The 14451-nt window shown below is 52.4% G+C and overlaps 1 protein-coding gene across 7 annotated transcripts in view; it reads left to right on the plus strand.

Annotated features, from left to right (window-relative positions):
- CLCN6 (chloride voltage-gated channel 6) overlaps positions 1-13109 on the plus strand; it is a 31475-nt gene extending 18366 nt beyond the window's left edge. For 3 of the 7 annotated variants that reach the window (XM_058552900.1, XM_058552904.1, XM_058552902.1), the window contains 10 exons: positions 1557-1683; positions 1959-2112; positions 2257-2416; positions 2505-2611; positions 3699-3885; positions 4790-4947; positions 5126-5282; positions 7006-7113; positions 7264-7389; positions 10043-13109. In XM_058552900.1, the coding sequence (XP_058408883.1) occupies positions 1557-1683; positions 1959-2112; positions 2257-2416; positions 2505-2611; positions 3699-3885; positions 4790-4947; positions 5126-5282; positions 7006-7113; positions 7264-7389; positions 10043-10123 (1365 nt within the window). In that variant the 3' untranslated portion in view covers positions 10124-13109. Of the gene's footprint in view, positions 1-1556; positions 1684-1958; positions 2113-2256; positions 2417-2504; positions 2612-3698; positions 3886-4789; positions 4948-5125; positions 5284-7005; positions 7114-7263; positions 7390-8316 lie in introns of those variants that run through there. The other 4 variants (XR_009221854.1, XM_058552901.1, XR_009221855.1 and 1 more) reach the window with 4 other exon arrangements.
- The last annotated feature ends 1342 nt before the right edge of the window (positions 13110-14451 follow it).

Below are 14451 nucleotides of genomic sequence, written 5' to 3' on the forward strand. Positions count from 1 at the left end.
AAAAGGATTCTGTGGTCAAATGGGTTAGCCAGAATTAAATATATTTCTTTAATACAGGACTTCACAGGGCCTTTGAAATTCCAGTAAGGGTTATGAATGTTTAGCATGTGTATTGTGTGCTAGGTATCCCACTAAGCACTTGACACACATGATCTCATTGGTAATCCTTACCACGGCCATGTTGGCTAGTATTATTATCCCCATTTTACAGATGAAACAACTGAGGGCAAATGAGGTCCTGACCAAGATCACTCAGCTGGTGATATATAACATAAGGGGGTATCATTCCCATCTTATAGATGAGGAAACTGAAGCTTCACAAAGTGGAATACCTTTCCCACGGTTCCTAGAGAGGGGCAAAGTGACAGTCGAATCCGTTTGGTTATGGAGCCCCTTTTAGCAGATACTCTGATTTGCAGCAAGTGATGTGGTGCTTGTCAGTGCATCTGACCGCAGGACTCTTTCCAGGGAGCCTCCAGGCCAGCTGTTCCTCTAGACGTAGTTGGGGAAACGTTGCATATGTTGACTGTTATGATCTGGTCTCAGCTTGTCCACCGTTGATTGTTCTCCTGCGTCAGCTCCTCTCTGTAGGGGATAGGGGCCGCTGTCCTGTTTCCTACGGCAGCCTTCATCCAGCCCTATGGCCTGCCAGGTTCACCTGGTAGAATTACACAAACCCATCTCCTGGTCTTGTTACAGTGTCCACATAAGGGCATCTCTACAGTGTCATCAATAGAATTGAATCTGGACACATCGTATCCTTAATGAACTTTGTAGTGACACTCTGTATCGTATGCCTGGTGATAGATGTGAAGTCCACCCCCTGTGCTATTGTACCATCAGCCAGAAAACAAGACCTCCATATACCCTTGCCCTCTCGTGAGTCCTGCCCCACCAGGGTCTCACTTCCCACACAAAATAGTGGAGAGAGTGAGAGGTCTGAAGTGTGGAAAGATAATCTCGTCTTTTCCCACTTTGGGTTTGTTCAGCTGGGTGGGGCTCGGGGGGAGAGGTGGCCAGGGACACGTTATCTGCATCCAGCCTCACGTGGAAGTGGGTTTTCTTCAGCAAATTCGGGGTGGAGGCTTCTTCTGTTTGGAACCAAAGTTAAGGCGTCAGGCCAAACAGTGCCCTGGACTCCTCCGCGAACACCTGTACACTCCTGGCCACTTGTCTGTCACCTGCCTCCTCTTTACACAGCCCGTGGGGCTCTCCGGCCAGGCTTCCAGCTGCGTGACTTACAAAATTAGCCCTGGGAAAGGAAGCAGAGCCGAGTTCATGATGAATCACAATTGTGGGTACATTTTCATTATGGATGTGGATGAAAAGGGCCTTCATCCTGACTCTTCCATTCTCGAAATGCAGAGGACGTGGCAGCGCAGCTGGCTGCTCTTGGGTGTGGATCTGGTTTGCCGCCTGTTTGATTTGTGGGTGAAGCTTGCCAGCCAGACTGTCGCAGCCCAGCGGGAGGCCTCCCACCCGAAGACCCGAGTGCCTGCGCAGTTGTGCTGACTTGGTACTGACCTTGTGCTGACATTTTGATTCCTGCTTCTTAGGTCACATCAGAAGACGTGAATTCAAGTATCAAGACCTTTTTTTGTCCCAATGAGACCTACAATGACATGGCCACACTCTTCTTCAATCCCCAGGAGTCTGCCATCCTTCAGCTTTTCCACCAGGATGGTGGGTATCTGTGCCAACCATTCCTGGGTGATTGGGTTTGTTTCCAGGGAACGAATGAGGATTATTCCTCCATCCTTTCTGTTGGTCCTCAGACCCAGCCAGGCTTGCCCTTCATTCTGAGCAAGAACGGGACTTTTCCTTTGTAATACCAGCCAGACAAGATTAGAGTTTGTCCTCCAGCGTGGGGTACAGAAGGGCCTGGCAGGAGCCGAGGCGGTCTGGTGGGCCTCCACGGGCCTCCGGTAGCGGGCCTCAGGTCGCCTCTTGCCCTGCAGGTACTTTCAGCCCCATCACTTTGGCCTTGTTCTTCGTGCTCTATTTCTCGCTGGCGTGTTGGACTTACGGCATTTCTGTTCCAAGTGGCCTTTTTGTGCCTTCCCTGCTGTGTGGAGCTGCTTTTGGACGTTTGGTCGCCAATGTCCTCAAAAGGTACCGTGTGTGTGCGCGTGCATGCGTGCTGAGTGTGCACACGTGTTCATAATGCACAAGTGTGTGAACCATAGCCCCAGCTCCACCCCCACCCCCGCCCCCAGTGTCGTTCTAAGCCATGTTCCCGGTTTCTTTCTCCACCAGCTACATTGGATTGGGCCACGTCTATTCAGGGACCTTTGCCCTGATTGGTGCCGCGGCTTTCTTGGGTGGGGTCGTCCGTATGACCATCAGTCTCACTGTCATCCTGATTGAGTCGACCAACGAGATTACTTACGGGCTTCCCATTATGATCACCCTGATGGTAAGCACTCCCCCTCTAGGCCTCTTCCAGGTTCAGGGCTGAGTTCATGCCACAGCGGCCTCTTTTCCCGTTTCGCTTTGTGTTTCAGGTGGCCAAATGGACAGGGGACTTCTTCAGTAAGGGCATTTATGATATCCACGTGGGGCTGCGAGGAGTGCCGCTTCTGGAGTGGGAGACAGAGGTGGAAATGGACAAGTGAGGCCGTGATTTCTCTTCGTGTCCTGGTTTCAGTGCTTTTAAACTTAAGGGCCCAGGGAATCTTTGTATAAGGGTAGGAAGCGATAATTCAGATTCTTGGGTTGGGAGAAGGCGGACTGGTAAATAACAATAGGAAGGTCCTTCAAACAGCAAATGTGTTTGTTCCCAATCATGTTTGGGAATGTTGAGCAGCTCGGTGTGGCTGGGAGCTCGAGGCAGGGCAGAGGACAAAGGGGAGGGGTGGGGGCCAAGGTCGGCAGGGCCGCTTCCTGGTTTTGTTTGGCTGCTGTGGCGTTCTGGTTAGATATGAAGAGAGGTCTCTGAATAGAGACTGTGTTACGATGGAATGTTTAAACTAAGGGTCTGCTGAGCCCTGTGAGTGAGAACTAGCCCCTTCGTGTGAGCCTAACAAAATGTTACACCATCAGTGGTGATTCTGCTGGGCATGGTCACCGTGTTATCCACCAGCCCATGGATGGTCTGGGCCTCCTGTGTCTGGGTATCACGCAAGGCCCTTATAGTCTAATGTAGGGTCAGCAGACTTCTGTAAAGGGGTGGATAGTAAATGTTTTCAGCTTTGCAGGCCATGTGGTCTCTGTCACAACAGTTCAGCTCTGCAAAAGCAGCCAAAGACAATTGTAAACGAGCGAGCATGGCCAGATTCGACCTGTGGGTTACAGTTGCCATCCCTGGGCTAAAGGGGCACCCACACTTCTTATTCCAGTAGTATAATTAGCCAGTCAATGATGATACGTGGAATGTGCTGTGGAGTGCTGAGGAGGGGATGGCCAATACCCTGGGAAAGCAGATGGGGTTTGTGGCAAGAGGACATTTTGGATGGAGCTGAGGGATGAGTAAAGGCCCACCAATTTGACAGAGCAGGGAAGGGTGTTCCAGGCATGGGGAAGGGCATGTGCAAAGGGATGGAAGTATAAAGGAATGCATGTGTTTGTGGAGCTGCTGGAGATGGTTCAGAAGAGGAGCCCCACGTGGTCCAGGCAGTGCCAGCACAGCCCTGTTACGGCTTGCTCCAGGGTGCTGTGGGCTCCATCGTGAGGCCGGACGGCTTCCCTCCCTCCCCCAGACTGAGAGCCAGCGACATCATGGAGCCCAACCTGACCTATGTCTACCCGCACACCCGCATCCAGTCCCTGGTCAGCATCCTGCGCACCACGGTCCACCACGCCTTCCCGGTGGTCACAGAGAACCGCGGCAACGAGAAGGAGTTCATGAAGGGCAACCAGCTCATCAGTAACAACATCAAATTCAAGGTAAAGAAAACAGCCCAGAGGAAAGGCAAGTGCGAGACACGTGGTCCTTGATACTCATACTGATTTAGTGCCGGCACAGCCGCTAGGTGGGTGGCCCCGGCTGGGTCTTAGGGAAACCGGCACTCTTCATGGTATGAGACAGTGAGTGTAGACGCGACAGCAAGTATGGACTTTGTTAGACCATCAGGACCTGCGTCTGTTCTGCCCCATAAGCACGCGGACAGCATTTTCTAAACCGGCAGTTTCAGTATTTGTTATTTACGGTGTGCAGGCTGTATCCGGGAGTTCTAGAGTTGCCATCAACAGAAATGGACTTTGGTCTACTTGAAAAGGAAAAGCAATCAGTTGGAAGTTACAGGACCAACAGGACAGCTGAGGAACCGGAAGTGCTGCACTCTGGGCAAGCAGGCGGCTAACGGGCGCCCCTAAGGGTCCCAGGAGGCTTTGGCGCCGGCCGTTCTGTGCCCTTGGGTCACTCCCGATGTGCAATCCCGGCAGAGAGAGTCCCATTGCCTCATTTGGGTCATGTGCCTACCCCTTGGCTTTAGGGGTTGAGGTCACATAGATTGACAGTCCCACCAAGACACGAGTAGGGGTGGGGTTGTTCCCCACTGGAGGACTGAGGTGCTGGTCCCAAATCAAAGGAGTAGCATGTTGGGCCGGCAAAACCCAGGGGGTCTCCAGTGAGGCCTGGGGCTCTGAGAGGCCCCTTTGAATCACCAGCCCCTGAGCCGCTGCGAAGGTTTCTTGTGGTTCCTGTGTCCGCATGTGTGGGTCTTGACCCTCGCTGTCACCCAAATCCCTAAGCTAAGTAGCCGCCGTGTTGGTTGGTGTGCCCACGCGCAGCCATCCATGGCCTCCCTGGTCGAAGCCTCTGTCATCGTCACCTCTTCCCCGTCCACAGAAGTCCAGCATCCTCACCCGAGCCGGCGAGCAGCGCAGACGGAGCCAGTCCATGAAGTCCTACCCGTCGAGTGAGCTGCGGAACATGTGCGATGAGCACGTCACCTCCGAGGAGCCGGCCGAGAAGGAGGACCTCCTGCAGCAGATGCTCGAGCGCAGGTGAGAGCGCAGCTCCTCCCCCCACGCAGGCGCCGGCTGCCTGCGGCCTTTGGGGACGGCCAGCCCTCTGCTCGATGTTGCTGCTGAGTGTCTTGGGAATTTGGGGAGTGGGCTGGGGACGCGGACGAGAAGCCTCCCTGCTGAGGGTGTACTAGGCAGCGTCTGGTTTTTGTATCAGATACACTCCCTACCCCAACCTATACCCTGACCAGTCCCCAAGTGAAGACTGGACCATGGAGGAACGCTTCCGCCCTCTGACCTTCCACGGCCTGATCCTTCGGTCACAACTGGTCACTCTGCTCGTGCGAGGGGTTTGTTATTCTGAAAGCCAATCGGTGAGTCTCTCTCTTGTTCGCACTGGGATGCTGGAGGGCCCGAGGGTGGTAGGAACACATTCCCTGTACTTCAGGGAGAGAGAGGTGGTACTTGGTGAGTCCGTGGGCCAGCGGGCTGCTGTCGAGTGGCGTGTGCAGCCCCGCAGTTCCCTCGGCCTCTGACGGCGTCTGTCCAGGTGACACAAAGCAGGGGGTGAGTCTCGCTCGGGTCTTTTTCCACTTAGTCTCTGTACCTGTTGTCAAGCGTCCTTCTGGCCTGGAGGCTTTTAATACAGTTTCTACACTTTAATTTCTGGTATGAATGAGTTTTCTTACATGTGTTATCAAAAGAAATACCATTCTTCCCACTGATTCCCTGGAAGTGTTCTTTTTTCTCTTTTGTTTGGTTTTTGTAGAGATAAGCAGGGGTAGGTGGGGTATGTTGTTCAAAGCGGTCCCTATAGCAACCTGGGACCCACTCACCCTCACACTCTTCATCCCTTTAGTTGGAGCCTGAGAAAGTTGCCCAGAGACCTAGTTTCTAAACTGACTCTCCTGGTTAGGTCCTGCCCATGGGAGGCCAGCCTGAGGTCACTCAGTCCAGCTGGCCTGCAGAAGAGCAGCTAAGGTGGGGCAGGGCTTGGGGGTGTGCTCTGTGGGGAGGACCAGCCTGGCTGGAGTGGGCTTGAGTGAGTGGAGCACAGGGGACAAGGGAGTTGGAGGAACGAAGTGGGCCATATTACAGAGAGTCTTGCCAGAAGGCCAGAAACCAGCCAGGGCTGGCCTGATGAAGCACGGGCAGTCGGTGCTGCTTGGCAGGCAGTGGATGGAGAGCAGTGTGCAGGGTGGAGTTGAGGGAGAAAGATGGGGGCGGAGCAGTGACCAGCACTTGTGGTCACTGTGCCCAGCCTGAGAGCTGGTGGTGGCGGCCAGGTGCCCAGTGAAGGCCAGCAGCAGTGAAGCAGAGGGAGATCCAGGGGACCCCGAATGGAGGAAGAGGAGCAAAGCCACTGTGTGAGAGTCCTGCGGCTGCTGTATCCACTCGCCACAAACCAGTGGCTTCAAACAACAGAAATGTATTCTTTCCTAGTTCTCAAGGCCAGAGTACAAAATCCAGGCGTGGGCAGGGCCGTGCTCCCTCTGGAGGCTCCAGGGGAGGGTCTGGTTTGTGGTAGCAGCAGTTGTCAGCAGTCCTGGCCTTCCTGACTGTAGACGTGGCTCCCATCTCTGCCTCCTCGTCACGTACCTTCTCCCTGTATGTCCCTCCTCTTTTGATAAGGACACCAGTCATGGGATTTAGGACCCACCCTAATCCAGTATGACCTTATCTTATCTCAGCTTGGTTCCATCTGCAAAGACCCTGTTTCCCATAAGGTCACCTCCACAAGCACCCGGGGTTAGGACTTGGTGTCTGTGTGGGTCTACCCACACAGCTACTGTGAGTTAGCACTTCTCTTGTTTAAACTGCAGGATGACCCGTTTCCCTTTTACAGATGAAGAAAGGGAAGTTCAGAGGGATTAGGGGACTTGTCCAGGGAGACACAGCTAGGAATCAGCCGAGAACTGACTTTGGATCACGATGTCTGCCTCCAAAGCACCTGTTCTGGGCCCTGCTCTGTACCGCCTCGCTCTTGGTGGTGCCATGGCCGGACAGATACAGACACAAAGGGAGCGGGGGACCTCTAAATGGGACCTGCCAGTTGCTGTGCTTGGTGCAAGGACAGTGTCTTGGTTGGGATTGCAGAGCGCCAGCCAGCCGCGCCTTTCCTACGCCGAGATGGCCGAGGATTACCCGCGGTACCCTGACATCCACGACCTGGACCTGACACTGCTGAACCCGCGGATGATCGTGGTGAGGAGGGCTGCCCCTTTGGGACACGGCCCGGGGAAAGGAGGCCAAGGGCCCGTCCTGTACAGACTGCTGCTCGTCTGTACCGTTTGCATCTCATCCTGGTTAGGGCAAAACTGGCCACAGGTAACTTGTGTTACCCTTTCTCTGCAGGATGTCACCCCGTACATGAACCCTTCGCCCTTCACTGTTTCACCAAACACCCACGTCTCCCAAGTGTTCAACCTGTTCAGGACGATGGGCCTGCGGCACTTGCCCGTGGTGAATGCGGTGGGAGAGGTGAGTCTGAGGTTCAGGTGGAGGAAGGAGGCGGTTGTCTATCTACCCACCTTCTGGAAAGGATCCTCGAATCAAGGTGCCGTTTGTGAGTCAGGGCTTCTCAACCCGGAGGAGACATCAGAATCCCGCAGGGAGGTTTCTCAGACTAAAACCTGCTCTGCTGTTCTCCCACCAGCAGTGAGGGGAGAGAGTGGATGGATGGGGACTGGTGTAGCCCCCGAACCTTTGCCCTAGTGTCTCCTTTGATCCTTATATGCTGTTTCCTGCGTGGCCAGCAGATGGCGCCAGTGTCTCAGTGGCTTCCTTTCTGCAGGCCAGGAAAGCTTAGGGCAGACTTCTAAAAGGTTTCCCTTCGCCTTTGAGGGGAGGAGCCTGTTATGTGTTCCTCTGTCCCTCCTGTTATGGGAATTTGTAACATTAAATGAGAGAATTTCAAGGAAAATACTTGGAGAGTTTTAAAAGATACAACACCTAGTAATTATTGCTAGACTTTTCCATTTTTTCTTTTTCTTAGAACTTCATTTTTTCTTACTACATGAATATTATTATTTGATTGTAGAAAAATAAGAAAATACAGATAAGCAAAAACAAACAGAAAGAAAAAACAAACCCTTATCTCCACAGAGGTAGTAGCCATGTTAACTTTTCAAGGTGTATCCTTTCAGTCTTTTTTCTTCGGATCTAGAAATGGAGGTTTTATATATCAAGTTTTAATGAAAATGTTATCACTATTTATATTGTTCAACAGCTTAATTTCTCACTTAATCTATAGGCAATGACTTTCCATGGCAGAAAACATTCACTTATAATATTTTAAGGGCTCTATAGCATTCTGTTGTGTGGCTGTCCAGTCAGTTATTCAGCAGTCCTCTACTGTGGAATTTTGAGTTCAATTTCCCTGTAGCGGGCACCCTTGTATGTCGCCAGACTGCCCTCCAGGAAGCGACAGCTCTCTGCAGTAAGTGACCCGCAGCAGGACGCTGGCACAGCACAGCTCGTTCCCACCTGACTTTAGCTGCAGTGGACCAGACTGTGTCCCTTGAAACACAGCTGCGCTGACAGTCCTCACAGTTTGCAGTGTGGGGTACCCACGTCGGTGACCAAGGTGAGCCACTGCAGTGACTGTGAAAAATGACCTTGCAGGAGAAACTCGTTTCTCCGTTCTCGCACACTCCACCGTCCTTCGTCACCAGATGGGGGGCGTTTTCCCCACACCAAGCAGTTCTCTGATTCTCTGGACACCAGCCAGGTGTCTTACAATTCAACTCAATTCTGACACGATCCTCCTGGAGGCAGCGCCAGATCCCACAGGTTAAGGGCTCAATCCCACAAGACTGCCCCCCTTCCCCCCTTCAGATGCCAAATTCCAAGTCCAGGTTGTCACTTGTGCTTCCGACCAGCTGGCTGCACCCTATACCTCAGAGGTTCCCACAACCTCCTGCTCACAGAACTCAGGAAGGCAGTTTACTTAGTAGATTACTGGTTTGTGATAAAAGGATGTCACTCAGGAATGGCCAGATGGAGGAGACGCAGAGGGCAAGGTGTGGGGAAAGGGCGCAAAGCTTGCATACCCTCTCTGGGTGTACCGCCCTCCTAGCACCTCTGCACGGTCACCAGCCTGGAAGCTCTCTGAACCCTGTAGTTCGGGGATTTAGTGGAGGCTTCATTGCATAGGCGTGATTGATTACGTCTTTGGCGTTGATGATGGATTCAGCCTCCGGCCCCTCCCCCCACAGGTATCAGGTGGGGCTGATAGTTCCAGCCCTCTGGTCCCATGGTTCTCCAGGCTCCATCCTTAGGGGCTTTCTAAAAGTTACATCAGTAACATAAATTCAGGTGTGGTTGAAAGGGGCTTGTTATAAATAACGAAAGACAACTTTATTATTCTTATCACTTAGGGTTTTAAGAGCTTGTGCCAAGGACTAGGACAAGGACGAAGTATATATTTCTTACTATAGACCACACTATCACACTGACCCAGGTAGTTGGTATTTATGAGCCATAGCAAGGTCACAGCTTCTGAGAAACCTGCACTGGGCTGTGCCTCTCGCTCACATACATGAAGCAGGCTGGGTGTGGTGGCAACTGACAAAGCTAGAGAGCGTGTTCCCTGTTTAAAAAGACGTGCAGGGGCTGGCCCCGGTGGCATAGTGGTTAAGTGGGTAAGTTTGCATGCTCCGCTTCGGTGGCCCAGGGTTTGCAGGTTCGGATCCCAGGCGTGGACCTACGCACCACTTATCGAGCCATGCTGTGGCAGGCGTCCCACATGTAAAAGTAGAGGAAGATGGGCACGAATGTTAGCCCAGGGCCAGTCTTCCTCAGCAAAAAGCTCAGGGCTAATCTTCCTCACCAAAAAAACATAAGACATGCAAATTCAGATTTTAGCTGGCCCAACTAAAGCCTTTTTTGGAGCTAAATTTGTCCCATTGGCCTCCAGTTTATGAGCTCTGGTTATCTGTTTGTCTTGTTCCCACCTAGAAATTAGGCCTTTGAAATGAGTCTCCTGATCATGTTGTCATGTCAGTTCCGGCATTGTGCAGGCCTGGTGCTGTCTTCTTCTGCTCTCCGTGCCGGCTAGCGAGCTCTGCTCCCTCGGGCTCTTGCCCCTGGGTTTACTCTGCAGGTGACATGGGTCTTTCTCTCCTCGCCCTAGATCGTGGGGATCATCACACGACACAACCTGACCGACGAGTTTCTGCAGGCCCGGCTGCGGCAGCACTACCAGACCATGTGATGGCTCGGCCTCGCTGCCCCTCCATGGGCCGGCCCTCTCTCCCAGAGCTGCCTGGGGAGGCAGCTCGCTCATGGTCCGCCGTCACAGCTGCCTGGGGCTGTCCAGGGGCGTGGAAGATTCCCGGTTACCCACTCGCTCGGAAAGCCTACAATCATCACACACTTTGCTGGTCAGAGATCCCAAGGATGGTTCTGAACCATCAGAACTTGGACTGGTCTGACTTTCCCAGCAAGTATCTTCCTGGTTCCTGTTCCCTGCATTCCTGCCATCAGTTTGGGCACAGACCTCAGTCCCTTCCACCCTGCTAGCGCCAGGACCAGAGGGGGAAGGCAGGCCTCGCCCACTGGGGGGACACCCAGAGCAGGTTTCCTGCCCCCTCTTTGCTGCTTTCCTAGGGAGCCCAGCTGTTGCCTTAAACCATTATGGGAGGGACTTTGGCAAGGCAAACACTGTGGGGAGACCAGTTGCAAAAATAAGTGAATCACTAAATTTAGGAATTGGGCACTGAGGAAATGGTCCATGTTTCAGGGAGGCCTTCCATCGTTGGGTCTTAACTCGTCATCTTCAACAGTTCATTTTCGAGAATGTTCTGCTTCCTGGGTGTGAGCTAGCGCTCTGCTCTTGCCCCTGGGGTTTGAATCTCCTTAGAATCACCACCCTCCAGAAGCACAAAGCATTAAAATTCCACTAATAATCTGTGAACGATAAGTCTGACAGTAGGGTCAGATTTGCATCTGCTTTCACTTTTAACATTCAGCTTTCTCTCCGTTTCCCAAATTATTCATGGTCTCCTAGTGACACATTTGTACCGTGATCCATCCCTGGTCCTTTTCATCTCTATGAATGACTAAACTTTCCTTAAGTTCTTACCTCGTCTTCCTGGTGAAGCTGCCACAGCCCAGAGGGTCTCAGTGTCCATCCCCGCCCCCTGCCCAAGTTAACTGCAAACAGGGCACCGCCAGATAACACTGCTTCGCTTAGCTCTGGGGAACGGTGCAGCTATTGATAAGGTAGAAAGGAGTGAGTCCTGAGCGGTGACCACTCACAGGTACGTAATGTGGCCTGAGAAGCAGTGTCACAGTAAAGCAGAGGGTTATTCAAGGAAGAGGCGTCTGGCCTTCACAAAGGTCTCTCAGTCACCTGCTGCCAGCCGTCCCCAGCCTGCTGAGGGCTCAGAAATGGAAACTTCAGCAGGGTCTGCTCTGCTGCCAGGGGCTGGGGTGGGGAGGGGCGCCTGCCAGCACCTGCCCTGAGGTTTCAGCATTAAACCTAGGAGGCCTCCCTCTGTCTTTCAGTGACTTAGTTTCTCCCAGGCTGGTTGGTCCTCTCTGAACAGCACCCAGCGAACATTCGGGCGTCAGGCACGGGCCCTGACTTTCCCTTTACTTCTGTGCTCTCTGCTTTATCAGCACCTTAGGCCCGTCGGCCAGCCCTGGGGCAGATGTGCTTTGGGACTCAAGATGGCCTTCATTTGCGTTTAGTGGGTTTTTTAATCATGGAAGTCGCCTGAGGGTGTCTCTGCCTGGCCCTGGCAGCCCTCTTCTTCCCCCCTCAGCCCCCACTGACTTCGCTTGCCAAGACTGCCTTTCAGCCTGGGGGGGCGGTCAGTCCCGGCTTCGCCAGCTTCCGTCTTGTGCTCAGCACTCTGTTCCTCTTAAGTGAGGGCTGCGTCAGCATCTTTCCCAACTGACTGTGGCCCCTCCATTCTTCCCATTGTCTTCTCTTTTTGACCAAAAGTACTTTGACTTCTAAATGTTTCAGCTTCCCTGGATGCGCTTGACTTGTGAAATGTGGATGAAACTCCCAATAAATAGTTCAGGAAATCACGAGGACCAACAAGGCAAGCCTTCCTGAATGTGATTGCCTTCAGCCAGCTGCCGCTTTATTTTAAGGCAGCATTCAGAGCTTGGCTACACAAATTCTTCCTTTTTCTAAGAAGGAAACCAATTGCCCAAGTCAGGACAATGGAGTGACTGCCGGTCACAGAAGTTGAATCCCCTCTCCCCACCCTCACTGAAATTGGCAGAACTCAAGTTCTGCAGGAGGACCTCTGGCCTCCAGGGCCCTCGAGGCCTCCCGGGTGAATGTCATTGGAATTCACCCCTCGTGCTTGTTGAGTTTAAGTCAACAGATATTTTGTTCCCATCGGTGTAGCTCAGAGACAGATGGTAGAATGCAAATGCTTCCCTCCACCTGACCTGACTGGATGGCCACCAAGGATGACCCAAACCCAGGCCCCCTGGAAAGGCGCGTTGTTTCCTGTCCTCTGTTGGCATCTGCCGTTTCTGGAGAAGCCCGAGGACAGCCACTGCTCCCGTTGTAACAGAATAACCGTAAGCCTCGCTCCTCTGATTTCTGATAGGTAGAAACCCAAATGTTCACCATCTTGCCTATTACCGGCCCCATCACCTCCCAGTGATACGGCACCTCAATAAACAAAAACCCACGGAGGGGGTCGGGGTGGGCTAGAGGCGGCTCTCTGTGTTTCGTCTCCAGCTGGGTGGTTTGTGTTCCCCAGCAAGGGTGACCAGAGGTGGGGCGAGAGTCCCTCCAGACTGCAGGGCCTTTGCGCCCCGGGGGGTGGTGTGCTCCTGACCTTGTTTAGCTAACGGTTTTGCTGGAATGGACTCTTGCTTGCTTGAACCCAGCTGACCATACAACATTTCTGATGCAAAATTGCGCACTGACGCGGCCCTCGGAGACGAGAGCCCCGGGGAGGTGGGAAGCGCTCTCATGGGCCTGCAGTATTGATGTGCAGTGTTGCCCCACAGCTCCGTGGACCTCAGTCGTTTCAACAGTAGCAGCTTCCTTTTTTCCCTTTGCACTGTTTGTTTATACAGTAATGTTAGCTAATTCCACTGTGTATATAAATTGTATTTTTTTTAATTTGTAAAATTCTATTTTTATTTGAACTTTTGGAACTTGGAAGTTCTCATTGTAACCATAACATGTCAGAATAAAATGTCCTCATCTGTCTTCTTGAGTCTCTTGTCTCCACGGTGCTCTTTCTTTAGAGTGGTGCTTGGTGTTTATTTTGTTCCCTCTGTTTCTAATATGTAAAAATTGCAAATCCAGAAAGTGGTTTTATAGTCTCAGATCTCTCCTTTTACAGCTCTCCCAGCAGGACTTCTCCTTCACAGGGGCCCACTTACTACCTTTGTAATGAGAATCAGTGTAGTGCTGTGGATCTGAGCAAAAGGCACAAGGTTACCACTCTTGTCTTTCTCCCTTGAGATTAACAGTTAGATCTTTACTGATCCTTTGCTCCTATAAAAACCTACCTGGTCCTTCCAGCTGCTGCTTCCCATCTGCAGCACTAGAGGGAGAATCCATTTGTATGCCTGGCAGTGTGTTGTTTAGGAATTTGCCCCATCAGCAGAGTCCCCTCATATCCAACTGGAAGAAGTGAAACCGGTGCTGAGTCTGTGGACGTTCAGACGGGGGGCTGGCTTCCATCGGTGGGGTTCAGGCCCCTCCCCCTGACCCCAAGTCGTCCCCAAGTTCCAGGGGCATTTTCTGTGTATTTGGCACTCTCAGTTGATGCCATTCAGTGAGGACCCACTCTGTGACGGTGACACAGCTGACCGCTCTTCCCCTTCTAGCAACGGCCACTCGCCCAGTGCCGGGCCTCAGGAGCCAGGTTGGGACAGGCACTTCTTCTTGTCCCTCCACCCATGTCCTGGTTAGCCCCTCTCTGGTTCTTGATTTTCCACCCTTCTGTGTTCCGCATCCACATAGGAACACGTTCACTGGCGTGGTTAGATTAGAGTCTTTGCCCACGTCTGCTCCCCAACCATCAAGTCACTTCTGGCCTCCACTTCCCTCTGCAAGGAGCAAACTGCTATGTTACTACCACTTTTTCCAAGTTTTGTACGAGACCAAGACAATTTGACTGACAATATATAGAGCATCAACTGTGCCACGTGCTGAAGGGGCATTTTCCCTCAAGGAGCTTGCAATCTAGGGACACAAACACAACTGCATACCAAGGCAAATTGTGTCTTAATAGTAACATACAGAATGCTGCTGGTAAAGAGCTTAATATGCACTGGGCACGAGGTATCAGGGAAGGCTTCAGGGAAGAAGTGGCATTCTCAATGAACCTTGAGGAATAAGAATGTTCTGGGTAGCACTGGCTAAAGGACATTCTAGGTGGAAGGAACAACATAAAGACATGGAAAAGTGAGCTGGTGGGTGGGGGGCTGGTGGAGGAGCACCACAGAGGCTGATGGGGAGAGTGAGGTGTGTGGGGTGGGAAGACAGGTCAGAGTACTGCTCCCTGTTGTGGGTGAACTCAGTGCCCGGTGTTTTCTGCTTAGGGCAGCACC

The sequence above is a fragment of the Diceros bicornis genome, chromosome 13 (genome assembly GCF_020826845.1).
Source record: "Diceros bicornis minor isolate mBicDic1 chromosome 13, mDicBic1.mat.cur, whole genome shotgun sequence".
NCBI lineage: Eukaryota > Metazoa > Chordata > Mammalia > Perissodactyla > Rhinocerotidae > Diceros > Diceros bicornis.